The 14,712-nt window shown below is 38.0% G+C and overlaps 1 protein-coding gene across 4 annotated transcripts in view; it reads right to left on the bottom strand.

The window, feature by feature from the left end:
* Positions 1–14,712, bottom strand: part of VPS13C (vacuolar protein sorting 13 homolog C) — a 101,594-nt gene that overhangs the window by 30,735 nt on the left and 56,147 nt on the right. For all 4 annotated transcript variants that reach the window (XM_087743245.1, XM_087743247.1, XM_087743246.1 and 1 more), the window contains 12 exons: positions 14,404–14,573; positions 13,618–13,856; positions 10,091–10,320; positions 9,188–9,280; positions 7,253–7,618; positions 5,891–5,980; positions 5,309–5,464; positions 3,989–4,253; positions 3,011–3,171; positions 2,376–2,497; positions 1,836–2,130; positions 134–523 (listed from right to left, as the gene is read on the bottom strand). In XM_087743245.1, coding sequence (XP_087599371.1) covers positions 134–523; positions 1,836–2,130; positions 2,376–2,497; positions 3,011–3,171; positions 3,989–4,253; positions 5,309–5,464; positions 5,891–5,980; positions 7,253–7,618; positions 9,188–9,280; positions 10,091–10,320; positions 13,618–13,856; positions 14,404–14,573 — 2,577 coding nt within the window. The remainder of the gene's footprint in view (positions 1–133; positions 524–1,835; positions 2,131–2,375; positions 2,498–3,010; positions 3,172–3,988; positions 4,254–5,308; positions 5,465–5,890; positions 5,981–7,252; positions 7,619–9,187; positions 9,281–10,090; positions 10,321–13,617; positions 13,857–14,403; positions 14,574–14,712) is intronic.

The raw sequence follows: 14,712 nt of genomic DNA, 5'->3' as shown, positions 1-14,712 counted from the left end.
AAAGCCTATAGACTTAAATACTAAAAAAAAAAAATCCTTAGACAAAAGGGGGGAGGGGCACACATGGGAGCGTCCCCCTCAGAGTAGGATTTTAAACCACCACCACCACAACCACCGCCTAAAATTAGCATACCTTATTTTTACTAAAAATATTTTTCTTTTTAAAGGAGAACAAAACAATATCTCTGTAGTCTGCTGGATGCTTCACATGAGTGTCTTCAGCTCGATACTGGAGAATACGGGAAGTCTTGTTGATTATCCAATAAGGACTGAACACAGACAAGATCATACGGCTTCCAATTCGCCTAGTATGTATGTAAATATCCACTGTCATCACTGGCGCAGAATGGGATGTGAAACACACGGAAAAAAATTCAGGCATCCCATGACGAATTTTAAGATGCCCATTCCAGTCTTTGCCTTGATATTTTATCAAGACAAGCTCCATTATTTCCCCATTGATTCTTGAATGAAAAACATCCACAGCACTCCCTTCTGTCAATTCACAGGCTTCTGCTGTTCCCTGTAGCAAAATTAGAAGGAGCAAATTAAGTTTTTAATATATAAAATTTAGGTATTAAAAAAACACTACATGTCCCAGTCTCCAATCACTTTTATTTGAGCCTGATCCTACGAATAATTTGAGATCAATTGCACTTTTCTTGCAGGACAGTAAAGACTGCTTAATTCTGGATTTCAGGAAGGCAAAATAGTTCCAATGTATCCCCTGTCTCTGTTCCCTCCCTCCCTCCCCCATGAATTCCAATGGATTTTGGCAATGAGTTCTTATTTGTATATTTACAATACTGGGTGCAACACTGAATTGGACTATGCTGCAGACGTACAGTCAGGACTTTTCACATTAAAGAACACCCAAGGCAGAAAGCTGGCAGCTGTGCCATACTGTTTGGCAGCACAGCTTTCCTCAGGCAATAGCATCCCACAACAGCAGCTTTCCTAATTTTTACTGAGAAACAGTATATTTTATTGTATTGAACAGTGGCCAGCTTTGATTAGTCAAGGGGTGTGAAGACAATAAGCACATACCCATCTACAGGTACAGTGACTTCAGCAATAGATTTTAATTACTAGTTTCTAGCTCCTCAGTCAAGGCAATGGCACTCTGTTCTACACTCTGTGACTCTGAGTACTGAAGTACAGTGAAGGTAAGGAAAACTGGAAATAGTGCCATTAGGATGTTGGACAGAAGTGAAAGAAAGATGTAAGTGAATGCCACAGCCAGTTATGCTAGTAGGACAAAACAGAACAAATTAGGGTGATATATCTAAATCCTCACACCTTTTCTATTTACTAAAATCACTCAGCTTTCATGAAGAAATACTAGATACTGAAAAAACAAAGAAGAGAAAAAAAATCTGCATAGCATGCCACAAAGAAATCTTCCAATTTGTGCAAGGGAGACCTCACAGTAGTCCTCAGTAAAGAATCAGTGTCAGAATGGAGAGAAGTTGTGTTTTCTACACAGAAGAAAAGCTCCAGAAAATTGAGATGCTTCTTCCTATGCCTCTTCCTGTGAAACAAAAGGTATCTTGCAAAACACAAACAGGATCTCAGAAGAATGTAAAAGAGAAAGACCAATCCAGTTCAGGATTCATATTGAAGGAGCAATGCAGAACTGCCCAGGTACACACAAATTAAAAACAATTTATCCCCAAACTCCCAGAATCAATCCATCAGCTGACTCACTCATTTACAACAGAAAATACAAGAAACAATATTCAGTATCTTCCACACTACATTCACCTCCACTTCCAAGTATAGTCTTGCTTAAAATCAAGTAAAGGATTTACAAATAAAACCATGAAATAACATACCTCAAGCAAATATCTCAAGGAGTATGGTAAAAGATTCCTCACAGTTAGTGTAGGGTAAAGGTGGATAATGTAAGCAGGATCCCATTCCTCTCCATAAGCTGAAATATAATTTAGCTCATCAGGTACAGCTGTTGAGCTGATTATTAGAGGCAAGAAATTTGTCTCGATGGCTGGGCACTGTAACAAGCACTTTACTTCATTGCTCCTATGTAGCTCTTCCCTCCAGGCAATGTAAGTCGTGGACTCTTTAAACTGACCCTCTAACATTCCTGCTGGTCGAATATATAGATGACACCTATGGGAAGAAGACAGATAATGGAACACAATAGCTTTCCATTGACAGCTAACTTCACCCATTTTAAAGGAATTGCTAATATTCTGAAGGGCTTTTGCAGCATGCTAATTACCTAATAAAGGTAGCATTTTGGTTTTTTAGCCCAGCCAGGAAGAGTTCCAAGTGCAAATGTAAGCTTCCACACTAATGCTATATTTGTGCATCAGTCTTACAAAGATTAGCCCTACAGAACAGAAAAAATGTACCTGTATGAATGTAAAGGAACATGAAATTCCTCTTCTGGCTTGGATATGCCAATTGGCTCCAGTGACTTGGAGTCTCTAGTCAGTTTATAGATTACAAACGGGATTGAGAAATGGTTCTTGATCTAGGATCAAAATGCATAATTTTCATTACATTTCTATGCTATAAATTTCCGAAGGAAAAAGTATGAATAGCAACAAGGAAAAACAACATTAGTAGATTTAACGAAACTCCTCTGGAAAACAGACTTCTATGCATCCTAGCAAGAAGTACGATTCTAAAGCAGAACAATATGCAACCATATGAGAAAACTATGCTACTTTTAAGTTCCATGCATTGAAAAACATGCTTAAAATGCCAAATCACATAAAAAGTACATATTCCAACCTCAGCGTTGAGGATATTAGAAACGCAAAAGTTAAAAATGAAAAATTTGGTTTTTACTTTTCAGGAAGACACATACATAGAGAATACAGATAAAAATTCATGTAACAGAGTAAAATATTAATTATTTGCCTTTAAGTAACTTTTTGGAAAAGTATGATCTCAAAAAAATGCATTAAGCTAGAAAAGTAAAGTCACTCAGAGAAGAGCACTGCTTTCAGGCTTTTGGTTCGATTTGGTTGGGTTTTTTTACCTGCAGAGGTGATCGTACAGTAATAATCTTATTTCCTTCTGTAGCATCTATCTGTACAATGATTGAGTCTGAACGATCAACAAGAAGGTTTCTTACGTTGTACAGTCGTCGACCTGGTTTGGCTATGGGAATGTTTACCACTTCTCTATATCCTTGAAGTTCTAATCCATAAAAATATACAAAAGTCTTAATTAGGCAAAACAAATCACATTACTGTTTTCTATTTGAACAATACTTTAACTTCTCTATACTCAGCAACAACCAGGATCAAAGCACTCTCTGGCAAAAGCACCTTGAAATGGTATTTGTGCACCATTGAAGGAAAGCTATATAGGTCAGTATACTCTTGAAGACCATAACTTTAGATTATGATTTATACATAGCACGATAAATATTCCAAACAGTAAACAAAGGTATTTGTTGGGTGAGTTAACAAAGCACAACACAGAACATGATCTTTTTATCATGGCCAAGTACCTTCATATGGGATGTGATGGAAAGGAAAAAACCCAGAAGATTAGGTATTAGTAGTTATTATATCCTATTCTCCTAGGAGTATTTTCTGGCAAAGGTAAAAACACGGAAAAATCATAACTGCTCTCAAGTAACTGGGTAACTACAGAAAGCTGAATGGTAGTAGGGATATGAGAAATGAAGATCCTGTTTAACAGGAGTTGGAACCCACAGGCCTATGTCCCAGGGGTCTGTAAGATGGTCTATCAATGACTCCACTGGAATGTCTTCCATTTCTTCTAAAGAGGGGGGAAAAAAAAATATTGTACTTTTCACCCTCTGAAAAATTGGACAGAAAGATTTTTACATCTCTTTAAACTTTTTTTTATCGCCATCAGTATTCAAAAGTAGTTTCAACACAAGGTATTTCACCTGAATTTTGATCACACTGAATTTAACCATGTTGACTCCCCCATCTTCCCATTCTCAACATGTCATAACACATAGTGTTCCGTAGCACAATACCTAAATTTAAAGAGAAGATGGAGCTTTCTTGTCGGTACAATGCAGACAACTTTCCTCGCTGGGGTGCTTCAAAACCAGAGTATTCCAGTTCCATGTTCTGACCAATTTCTACATCGTTCATGTTTTCTTTTTCAACTGAACCAACTATCCGAAAATTGGAGCTAGGAAGCACTTTGAGAGGAACACCTAGGGCATTTTTCACTATGAAAGGTGCTGTCTCTTTAAAGGAATAGTCAAATGTGGATGCAGTCCCTTCTGAAAATGCCTGTAATTAACAACATATATAATACGTCATACATAAATAGCCACAATCACATATAAAGGCTTTAAAAAACAGTTCCCAGCAATTACCATTTTAAAGAAAAAAGCAATATATATACAGCAATACCTACACTTTGTATAGTGATATTTCAGGGAAGTAAAGGTTACTTCCAGAAAATTTCATTATATTATTTTGTGATTTGCAGCAAGTGTTAATGCTACAATAAGCATTCATGCTCTTCATAGGAAATTTTTTTACACTTGTTGAGTTGTAAGAGAAAAATAAGATCTGGGACACAGGAGTCCCAAGCACATTCATCACGTACATACTTAATATTCAACCACAACTTATGCTTACAAACATTTGCTTGATTACACAAAAGCCACGATAACTGACTGCCAATATAGACTTACAGTATAAGCAAGTACTAACTTAGAGAACTGTTGCTCATTTAAAATTAAAAAAATAAATAGGCATAAGTGACATTCTGTAAAAATAGCTTGATTTAGTAACCGAAATTTCTTCCCCCCACAAAAAAGGGAAAAAAAAAAGCCTAGGACATTCATAAGCACACATACTATTACAAGAAAAACAGGGGGAAAAAGTATTTTTAACACACTGGACAATCTACTTCTACAGTTTGAAGGCCAGTCCTAAAATGTACACTTTTCTTAGTATTCTATTAAGGAGAAAAGATGAAAGGGAAGTAAATTTCTCTTAATATTTCAGGAAAAGGATTGTAGGAAATAGTTGTGTTTATTGGAGGGGTTTATTTTCATTCAGCCTACTTGTAGGACTGTTCCTTAAGTCCTTCTTAAGCACATTTGTTCTTCTAACACAGAAATTGCCTCTTTTCAAAGCTAGCACTGCCTTTTTGTTAACCCTAAAGGACTAATCAGAGTAAAACTCCTCAGCCCTCCTAGATAACATTTGTCAGAGCTCCAGAACAGTCACTGACTGTGACTGGCAGCACAGAAAGGTCTTTTAAAAAAAAAAAAAAAAAAATCAGAACTTGTATAGAACCACATAATTCGGCACCTTCTGCCTGTTTGGACTACCTTAGCTAAATTACTGAAAACAGTAAGACAACATTTGGATATTGTTATATTCATTGTATCCTTCGAAGAGATGTTAACTGCAGTTTGTGGCTCAGGAAGAACAATGAAGTCATCCCCAGGCATCAAACTTCTCTCTTGGACAGGGTTAGTCTTCATCTAAAACAAAAATTCCATTAGGCAATTATGAACATATAGATTACTTTCTCCTATGTTAAAACAGGAAAAAACTTGACCTACACTTGACAATTTTGCCAAGCAAAGGAAAACCTACTTTACTTTGTAAATCTCAGACACCTTAAACACGGAAGTTTTATACCACCATGAAAGGCAAGCAAGTTATTTTCTTTCCTCTCTGTATGTGTGGTTACACACTACGTTTTGCCCATGCACTGGACAATTAACATTATTCAGAAAAACCTTAAGATGTCTAAAGACGGGTTTTGTTTTGTGTTTTTTTCATGTGAAATCGCATAGCTGCCTCAAAGGAACATCATTCAAAAGGTCAATTTCTGTCTCATAAAACTTTTAAGAAATAGCTGTCTATTCAAACTATTTCACATAGTTTCAAGTATGTTTACATACTTCCAGCTTTAAACTCCATTGCTTTTTTCCTCCTTCAATTCGTTCAATAAGCGGCTCCCACACTGCATAGGTTTCATTGTAATAATGAACCTGAAGAAAGAATCAAAATTAAACAAGGCATCTAAAAATAAAGGACTGAGTTCCATTCCAATAGCATTTAGTACAAAAAACATTAATAAGAAAGCAATCAATCTTCATTTCACGTTTTGGAGGTCTAGCATTAACTTCTAATGGCTTCAACAATTAATACACAGAAGTGTAATATATCACACGTTTTTCGTAAGTGACATAATTTTTGAAGAACTGACTACCTGGCTTTTAGAGCAACCAGACATCCTGGTAACTCCGTATCTTTTTAACACCTTTGCTTAATATAATGCCGTCTCTATCCTCTCCTACACTTTGAAAGAATGACTTTGAGATCAAAAACTTCAATGCCACAAGTACTTCATTGTACTATCAAATAACAATTAGTCTGAGCAAACTTTAGTCTGAATCTGGTCCACTGGAACAATTGATCCAACTCATAATCTACACCAAGTTTTTACTTCCCTTTAGCCACTGCAAATCTGAATAGAAGTTGTGGACCAATTAGTTCTGGATGCTTCCTTTCAGCTATCTTGCTCATCCCTCCCCCATTCTGGAACCACAGTGCCTTCCACAGTTGTAAATGATTAGGCGTGCATCTTCCATACTCTATTTATTATGGTATGCACATCTAGCAATGAAAGAAGGCTACTTGTATATCCAGTACAGAATGGAGTATGAGGCACATTTGGTAAACTGACAAAATATAACTAAGATGTAGTTAACTTATTGCACAGAGCAGCTGCACATCTGGTTGTATAAAATTTTAACATGCTGCCTCTGTGAGAGACTTATACCATCTCCGAATCTAACATATGTTGGGGAAAAAGAGTTGCCATAGTTGGCAAAACAAATACGGTGTGATTACAATCCAAGATGTAGACAAGATTTTGAGAAAAAGATTATAACTTCTATCTTACCAATAAATACAATGCTAAGGAAACAAAAAAGGTGGGCTGTAAGAGTTAAATATGAATATTCAACTAAGCCAAACTCATTGTTCATACAGCAAAAAGTGAATATGCAAAAATAATAGAGAAAGAGAGGGCTAGATTATTCCACAGCAGCAACTGCCATTAAAATCTACTACTGATTGCAAAGTTTCTGTAAAAACCACATTATGCTTAGTCATATGCCTGACTACTAAAGAACTCCTAGGACCATTACAATTTAAACCTATTATTAATTCAGCACATAAAAAGTGTACTAAAAAGTTACTTGAACATTATGAAACATGCAGAAGTGTTAAACTGCTAACAATTTGATTCTACATACCTCCAGTGACATATCAGCAGTGACCTCCATCAGCGAGGACCAGTTTTTAAGGACACCTGAAAACACAGATTCTACTAACAATAAAGGGACAGTACGATGTCCCAGACCACATTCCAAGGTGATCTGAACTGATTTCACTACAACGTCAAATTTCTCTTCTTTTAGAATATGTTCACGGTCCATAAAACTTTCTGTTGCTTCTGTGGCTACATCAACACCAAGAAACCAGGCACTGCACTGATCTATAGGCTTCACTTGCCACAAATTCTCAGAAACTTCAGTTGTTCTTCTAGAATCCTCCTCTGTTGTTTTGGGTTTTATGGCAGCCATAATGGTTATCACAGTATTCAGAATTATTGGTGAGATCTTGAACAAAGAAAAAAAAAAAAATCCTTTATAGCTCAAAACATCTTAGAATTGATTAACCTATGTCCTGGTTTCAGCTGGGATAGAGTTAATTTTCTTCCTAGTAGCTGGTATAGTGCTGTGTTTTGGATTTAGTATGAGAATAATGTTGAGAACACACTGATGTTTTGGTTGTTGCTGAGTAGTGCTTACACCAGTCAAGGACACTTCAGCTTCCCCTGCTCCGCCAAGTGCACAAGAAGCTGGGAGGGGGCACAGCCAGGACAGCTGACCCAGACTGGCCAAAGGGCTATTCCATACCGTATGACGTCATGCTCAGTATATAAACTGGGGGAGTTGGCTGGGGGCCAGCGACCACTGCTCAGGGCATCATTTAGCGGGTGGTAAGTAATTGTATAGTGTATCACTTGCTTTGTATATTATTAGTTATTATTATTATTACTACTATTGTATTTTATTTTATTTCAATTATTAAACTGTTCTTATCTCAACCCACCAATTTTCTCCCTTTTAACCTTCTGATTCTCTCCCCCATCCCACCAAGGGCAGGGAGTGAACGAGTGGCTGTGTGGTCTTAGCTGCTCGCTGGGGTTAAACCATGACAACATACAAAATATATGACAAATGGAAACGGCAAGTAACTCTTGGGTTCTTCACACAGGTACACAGCATTAAAGGCCATTACAAGAGATGCAACTTGAATCCTGTTTCTTTATCTTGGAATTTATTCATGGACCTCCTCTTACTTTCCTTTCATACAAATTTTCCCAATTCCTCCCTCACAATCCCACAGGCTGAAGAACAAAATTCTCAGATTGGAATTTCACTTTTACTGATACGTGGTACTCCCACAACAGTAGTCAATATCAACATTTTCCCCACTACACTGTAAAAAGTGAATTTATTTTTAGACTCTTCGAGGTGTTCAAAAAAGCATGTTTGCAGAGTTATGTACACCACCATTTCAATTAGCAGTACAGTACGTCATGTCAAAAGCCTTATGCTTTAGGAACAATGTACTATTGCTTACAGTTTAAGACTTCGCCAATGACCACCTTTTCAGATCATAAATCTCAATTTGTCAAGTTTTTATAGGAGAATTAGCTAACTACATTCAGAAAGACCTTTATTACAGGCACAATTATTAATTTACCTATTAAGAACAAGGTATTTCACATTGTATATCATTCTGGAAATCATATTAACAGCCTTAAATTTACATGCACTTGTGTGCGTGCTCCTGCTTATAAGTCTCTCTGAAGAGAAAAAATAGTGGTGGTGGGAGCAGGGGGAAGGGTTGTTTCATAAATTTGGAAGAAACTAGTAAGAGGAGTCCTAATATCTGAAGTATTTAAATTAGTCCTTTTTTGCCAAGGGACTGCCAAAACAAGGAACATGCAACGATTTTTTCCAACACAGAGCAGCTCTAAAAAGGATAAATGCCTATTTCTGGAATTAAACTAACGGGGGAAACTGAAATTTTAAATTGCAATACATAAATTAAAAAAACCCCAAGCTACAGCTTGAGAAACACACCTGTTCTTCCAAAGACAGTTTTAATGATCTTACCTTTATAGTAAGTTCTTCTATTGTTACTACCACAGTTTGTAATCCTGAGACATGCATCATATTTTCCATGACCAAATAACATGGCCGTAACACCTGAGTGAAAAATATAATTTGATTATTAAGGTAACTCCTGGAATCCAACTTTTCAATGGTCTTAGCATTTTTCAATCCCATAGGCCAAAGGGACGCTGATCCCATAAAATAACAACATGTTTCAGAGTAACAGCATTCTTTCCTTAGCGCTACTGTGCTTCATTCGAGCATCCAAATTTGCACAAGAGCAATTTTGTACTGGAAGGTTAAAAGTTAGTGTAATAAAAGCTTTTGACATAAGGCTTAAAAAAACCTGACAAAACAAAAAACCAACACACAGACTCAAATATATATACTCAAATATATACTCAAAAAACCCCTGAATCCTTAAGAAAACTGAATCCTTAAGAAAACTAAACGCATAAGGAAAGATACCACGTGCAAGATGAACCACACAGGCCACCTTTGTGGCTCAATGCTCCCTGCCAGGAATGAATAGATGAAGTTCCAGACAACATGCTGATCAGCACACCCTACTGCAACAAGTAAACCGACAGCCAGTAAACAAAGCTGCAGAGAGGTATTCTTAGTCTTCAAAATCCCTCATACAATTTCTTCACTAAGAAACTTTTAATTTAATTTACAAATGCACTACACAGGTTTTAGACAGAGCTCTGTGTGATGAAGTCTTGCACCTACTGATAAAAGATTCACCTTTAAGCGGCATACCATAGATGCACAGTCCCTTCCTATCTTCATAACAATCAATTATACGAAAACTGAATTTTCTGAGTGCTATGGATGCGCCAACTAAAGGACACGCCTGCCAACAGTTCTCATTATGAAAGGTTTTTTAAAGTTTTTTTTTACCGTAGTAACACTCTTGTCTTGTTTTTCTTTGAGAAAGGCACAGGCCAACACTTTGAAGCCATTCACTTGAGCGGTCATCCTCTGTGCAAGCTTTCCAGATGTCAGAGAAAAGTCACATTGGAAGGAAACTTTTAAGGCAGGGGCATCAGCATCGGTCAAATTAGCAACAAATACAATTTCTGGATCCATGATCACAGCTTTTACTGTCATATTTGGCCGTACAGATATTTCTATGAAAAATAAGTAAAAAACCCCCTTGAATATAAAAGGTTTGAAAGCATTATTATGTACATAATACCTAAACCATGCATAAAAATTGCTACATAATTTTAGAGGTACAAAATTAACAGATAATGTCTCAATTTTCACAGGAACACTTTGCTGAAACTGAATATCGCACCGTGTCCAGAAATCAGCAGCAAACTAGTCAGAAGTTTTGTGTTGAAGAAACTTTGTTTCAATACTGTAAAAAGACAGTATTAGCTCTATACACTGTAGTCAATCTAAGCACTGGCTCTACAAAGCAAAGTTGGAAATAGTTATCTTCCGACTAAATACTGTGGTGGTGCTGCCCCTCCCCCGGGCCACCCTGAAATGTCAGGATAAGCCCTATTGTGCTGTTATCTTGGTCACAAGTGCAGTGACTTGGGTGTCAGGCACTCTCTGGCCACACCTGGGCCATCTGCTGCCTGAATGGAACATCAGGACCACCCCGAGTTCTCAGGATAAGCCATGTATGCTTTGGGAAAAACTCCCACTGTGCTGTTACCTTGGTTGCAAGTGCAATAGCCTGGGGCTAGGGTGGCCAGGCACCCCCTGGCCACACTTGGGCCATCTGCTGCCTGAATTGTATACCAGAATGACTCAGCACGAATTGCGGCCAGAATGGAAAATACTGACCAAAGCCAATCATCTCAAGATCCTATAAATAGCGATCCAAAAGTGAGACCTTTCGAGCTCTCTGGGACCGCAGCGGGCTGTGTGACCCAGTATCTCCCCCTGAGCTGGGACACCTCTCACGGTAGATGTCACGAGGATTGAAAGATCGTCCATCGACGATTTCGCGAGGACTCAAAGGCCTGATTTTGCAAGATTCACTGACCGCCCGTTGATTAAGGCCGGCACATAAAAGTGAGTAATTAATGAAACTCACAAAAAGGGAAATTTAAACACAGGTTAACCTGCGTGTGTGTGTGTGTGTGCGCGCACGCACGCAATTTGATTCAGAACTGTTTGTCTGTCTGTGCACATGTGATTCGATTTAAACCCCATCTGTATGTACAACTCTGCTGTAAGTTTCTGGTGACCCTTGCCATTCTCAAATCTTTAACTAAGTCGCTGTTTTGATTGTAACAAATTCCACTGAATCTCTCTGTTAAATTCGGTGATGCTTAAGTGCTGTTAACAATTATACAACCTAATTTTGCGATCTATCAAAAATATCGCCATGTAAAAAATCATATTCTCGACAGCGATATAAAGGAGGGATTGCACATATAAAATCCTTTAGACATAAACCGTTGACCAAGTCTGGGACCAGGATTGCATCTGATACCAAAGACTTAAACAATTTAGTAAAAGATCAGGCCCCTTTTGTCCTTTTGTGTAAATTTTGTAAGATAAGCAAGTCTGCTAAAAGAACAGGCTCCTTTGGTGTAAACTTTGTAAGATAAAGGAGTCTGCATGTCAAAGGTCTCAACGGTAGTATCTCCTGCATTGTAAAGCCTGACAGACTGAAAGTAGGATGTGATAAGGAGGAACTGAAACAATGAGATGAGGAAGGAATGATTACATGTCGAAGGAATAGTTACATGTCTGCCTAAAACCAGTTTTGGACAGTTGAGGCTTTAGAAACTTGTCCATAATCTCATCATGCAAATTACTAACCAGTCATTGTAAAGAGAATGAGCTTGGAAATTTACTAACTTTGCATTTTTTGGGTATAAACACATCGTGGAAGTCCTGTGCGGTGTACATGTTAGGAGGAAAGATTCCCCCATGCACCCAGCACTGCAATAAACTGATGTCGGCTTTCTAAACTACCATTTGGTTTGGAGAGTTTTCTTGGTTACTATTTTCAGTAACAGATCCAGCTGCACTTAAGACTCTTCTCTGAGGAAGAAGTTTAGAAAGCAAGGAGGTCCTTTTTGAATGTCATGACTCAACAGGAGGATTTCCCTGACAGTCTTGTCCAACCCTGTCCTCTATGCAGTAAATAATCAAGTGTACCTTGCCATCAAATCGTGTTAAACCACTGCCACATTGATCATTGAACCTTGTTAACTCACTGGTTTATATCAATAAAGTCTATTTTTGCTTCTCTCTCACTCCATCTGTAACAAATACCTAAAGTAACTAACTTATTTATAGTGAAGATTTACTAATTGAAACCAAATTAGCAATATACAATTTCTTGTCTGAATATCCACCCAGTCTCCAAATAGGAGAGAACTGTATTGTATTTATCTCAGTTAAAAGCAAGACTCTCTAACCTAGCGATGGACCAAGTCACTTCGGTTCTCAGTGATAGGCAGTACAGTGGTGTGTGACCCTCCTGCACGCTCATTATACGGGTATGCATGCCTAACACTTGCTGGAAATATCGGAGTATCACATATGCAATGGAACAGGTGCCAAGTTGAGGCTCACTGCATTACAGGAAAAGCAGAGAAAGCTGGGCATCATGGGTTGCAGCCAGCAACACGTTTTGGTAGTCCTGAGCAGCCCCTGCAAGTGCCATTTTTTTGGAGTGTGTACCGTTCCTCCCTCATCACAGGACTTGTGCATATCTCCAACAAGGGGAGCAAGTGAACTGCTGACATCACTAGGGAAATTCATAAAACCTAAGGCTTGACTCCTAGCACTCTGCCAAGTTCCCCAAAAGAAAGGGAGGGCTGCTGGGAACCAGCTAGACAACACGACCAGCAGATTAGGTTTGACCACAACTCAGGCAAGCCTAGAAATCACTTAAAACCAACCAAAAAAAAAAAACCTCAGAAGTGGTCTTTCTCACCCTTGTTTCATCATGCTTTACCTTCAGTCTTCAACCAAAAAGAGGAAAGCTGTTCATCAAAAGCTTAAGTTTTCTATAACTGAACTGAAAAAATAACCTACAGTTTTAAAATACACAACTTGCAGAAGTAAGGGTAAGACATTCTTCGCCACTTACCTTGAGAGTAAGTTGTTCTTTTTACTTACTTAACTACAATCTACATGGTGCTTTTAACCCTAAAGATGCTTTCCTTTGTGATATTACATGGGTAAAAATCCTGTTTAGCATGAGTGATTTTCAATATTTAGCTCTGCTGGAGAGCACAACTCTGCTACTTAACACAGCAGATTTAGAACTACTGCTGCTTACAATGATCTATGGTATCAGTAGCCAATTTACACTTTATGAAGAATAAGCTTATTTCTTAAGTCTGATAGCAAGATAGCATCTTCAAAACTTTTGGATGATTTATTTTCAGTATGAAGGCTGTAAAGAAGGGGAGTAGGGGTGAGGGGTGGAAATCAGTTTTACAGACCTGTTTCTGGCTTGGATTTCCCAGAAGCAACATGCTTTAATTGGAACTGTGCAGATCGTTCAGTTGAGGATGCTGGCATTGAGTTAATGAAAAAATCTGCTACTGTCAACAAAAACTCCATACTGGCACATACATACAGCTTGTCAAGGACAGCAGTGACTTCAGTTCCATTTTTATCCTGCTTGTAGCTTATATCTATCATAGAACTGTCATTTGTGTCATCTTTCTTGTCTATCATTCTGGAAAACAAGTTTAAGAAATATTTCAATCATCATAACACCTATCTAGAAAAACAAGGATGGGTAAGTAGTGCCATTTTTTCTCCCTGTGCCATTTATAAATAAGAATTACAACATAAGCAAGCAGTGTTTCCTCCAGAAATTAGAGGGTATAGACTTCTCTAACAGAAGAGTAATTTCAATTTAAAATTTGTGTGCTACGGTTTTGGAACTACGTACGCGGCATGTGACAATCAGACTAAAGTTTCAGAGCATAGAACTCTCTAGCTGAGGCTGGTTGCTCTCTACTCAGCTGTTCTACAGTTGCCTGTAATAGTCAAACCTCCCAGGTATTTTTTTGTTTTGGACAACCTGGGAAATCAACATAAAAGAAGAATCGTGCTTAACTATTAAAATTACATCATTCATTGCTCTAGTGCACAGTATGACAGGCAACAACTGACAGCCCTACTATGTGAATCCCATGTGAAACAAAGTATAGAACAAAGAAACAGTCTTCCTCACAAGCTGCATGGAGTTTTTTAATTTCTGATGCACTCAAACTTACCTTGCAGTCACATTCTGAATTCCTTCTCTGAGATCATCCAGGGTACATGCCTTGAGTTTAACATTAATATCCATTGAGCCATCTGAAAACATCTTCCCCGATGATGCCATGAGATGCAGTCGGAGTTCACCAAGGCGTAATTTGTCACTATGCAGCGAAAGCAGAGGCTTCTATATAATGAGAAATAGTAGGACTAGTTATCACAGAACAAAGTAATAAGCACGTTTCTCTTGCTGCTAGCGACGTGCGTTTTGATCCACAAACTGAAGGATCTGATTAGCCTGTTGCTGTCATCAGTCCTTCCATCAA

The sequence above is a fragment of the Nipponia nippon genome, unplaced genomic scaffold (genome assembly GCF_047370975.1).
Source record: "Nipponia nippon isolate SJK-2023a ecotype South Korea unplaced genomic scaffold, ASM4737097v1 scaffold_9, whole genome shotgun sequence".
NCBI classification, from domain to species: Eukaryota; Metazoa; Chordata; class Aves; order Pelecaniformes; family Threskiornithidae; genus Nipponia; species Nipponia nippon.
This window is presented reverse-complemented; position numbering and strand designations above follow the sequence as displayed.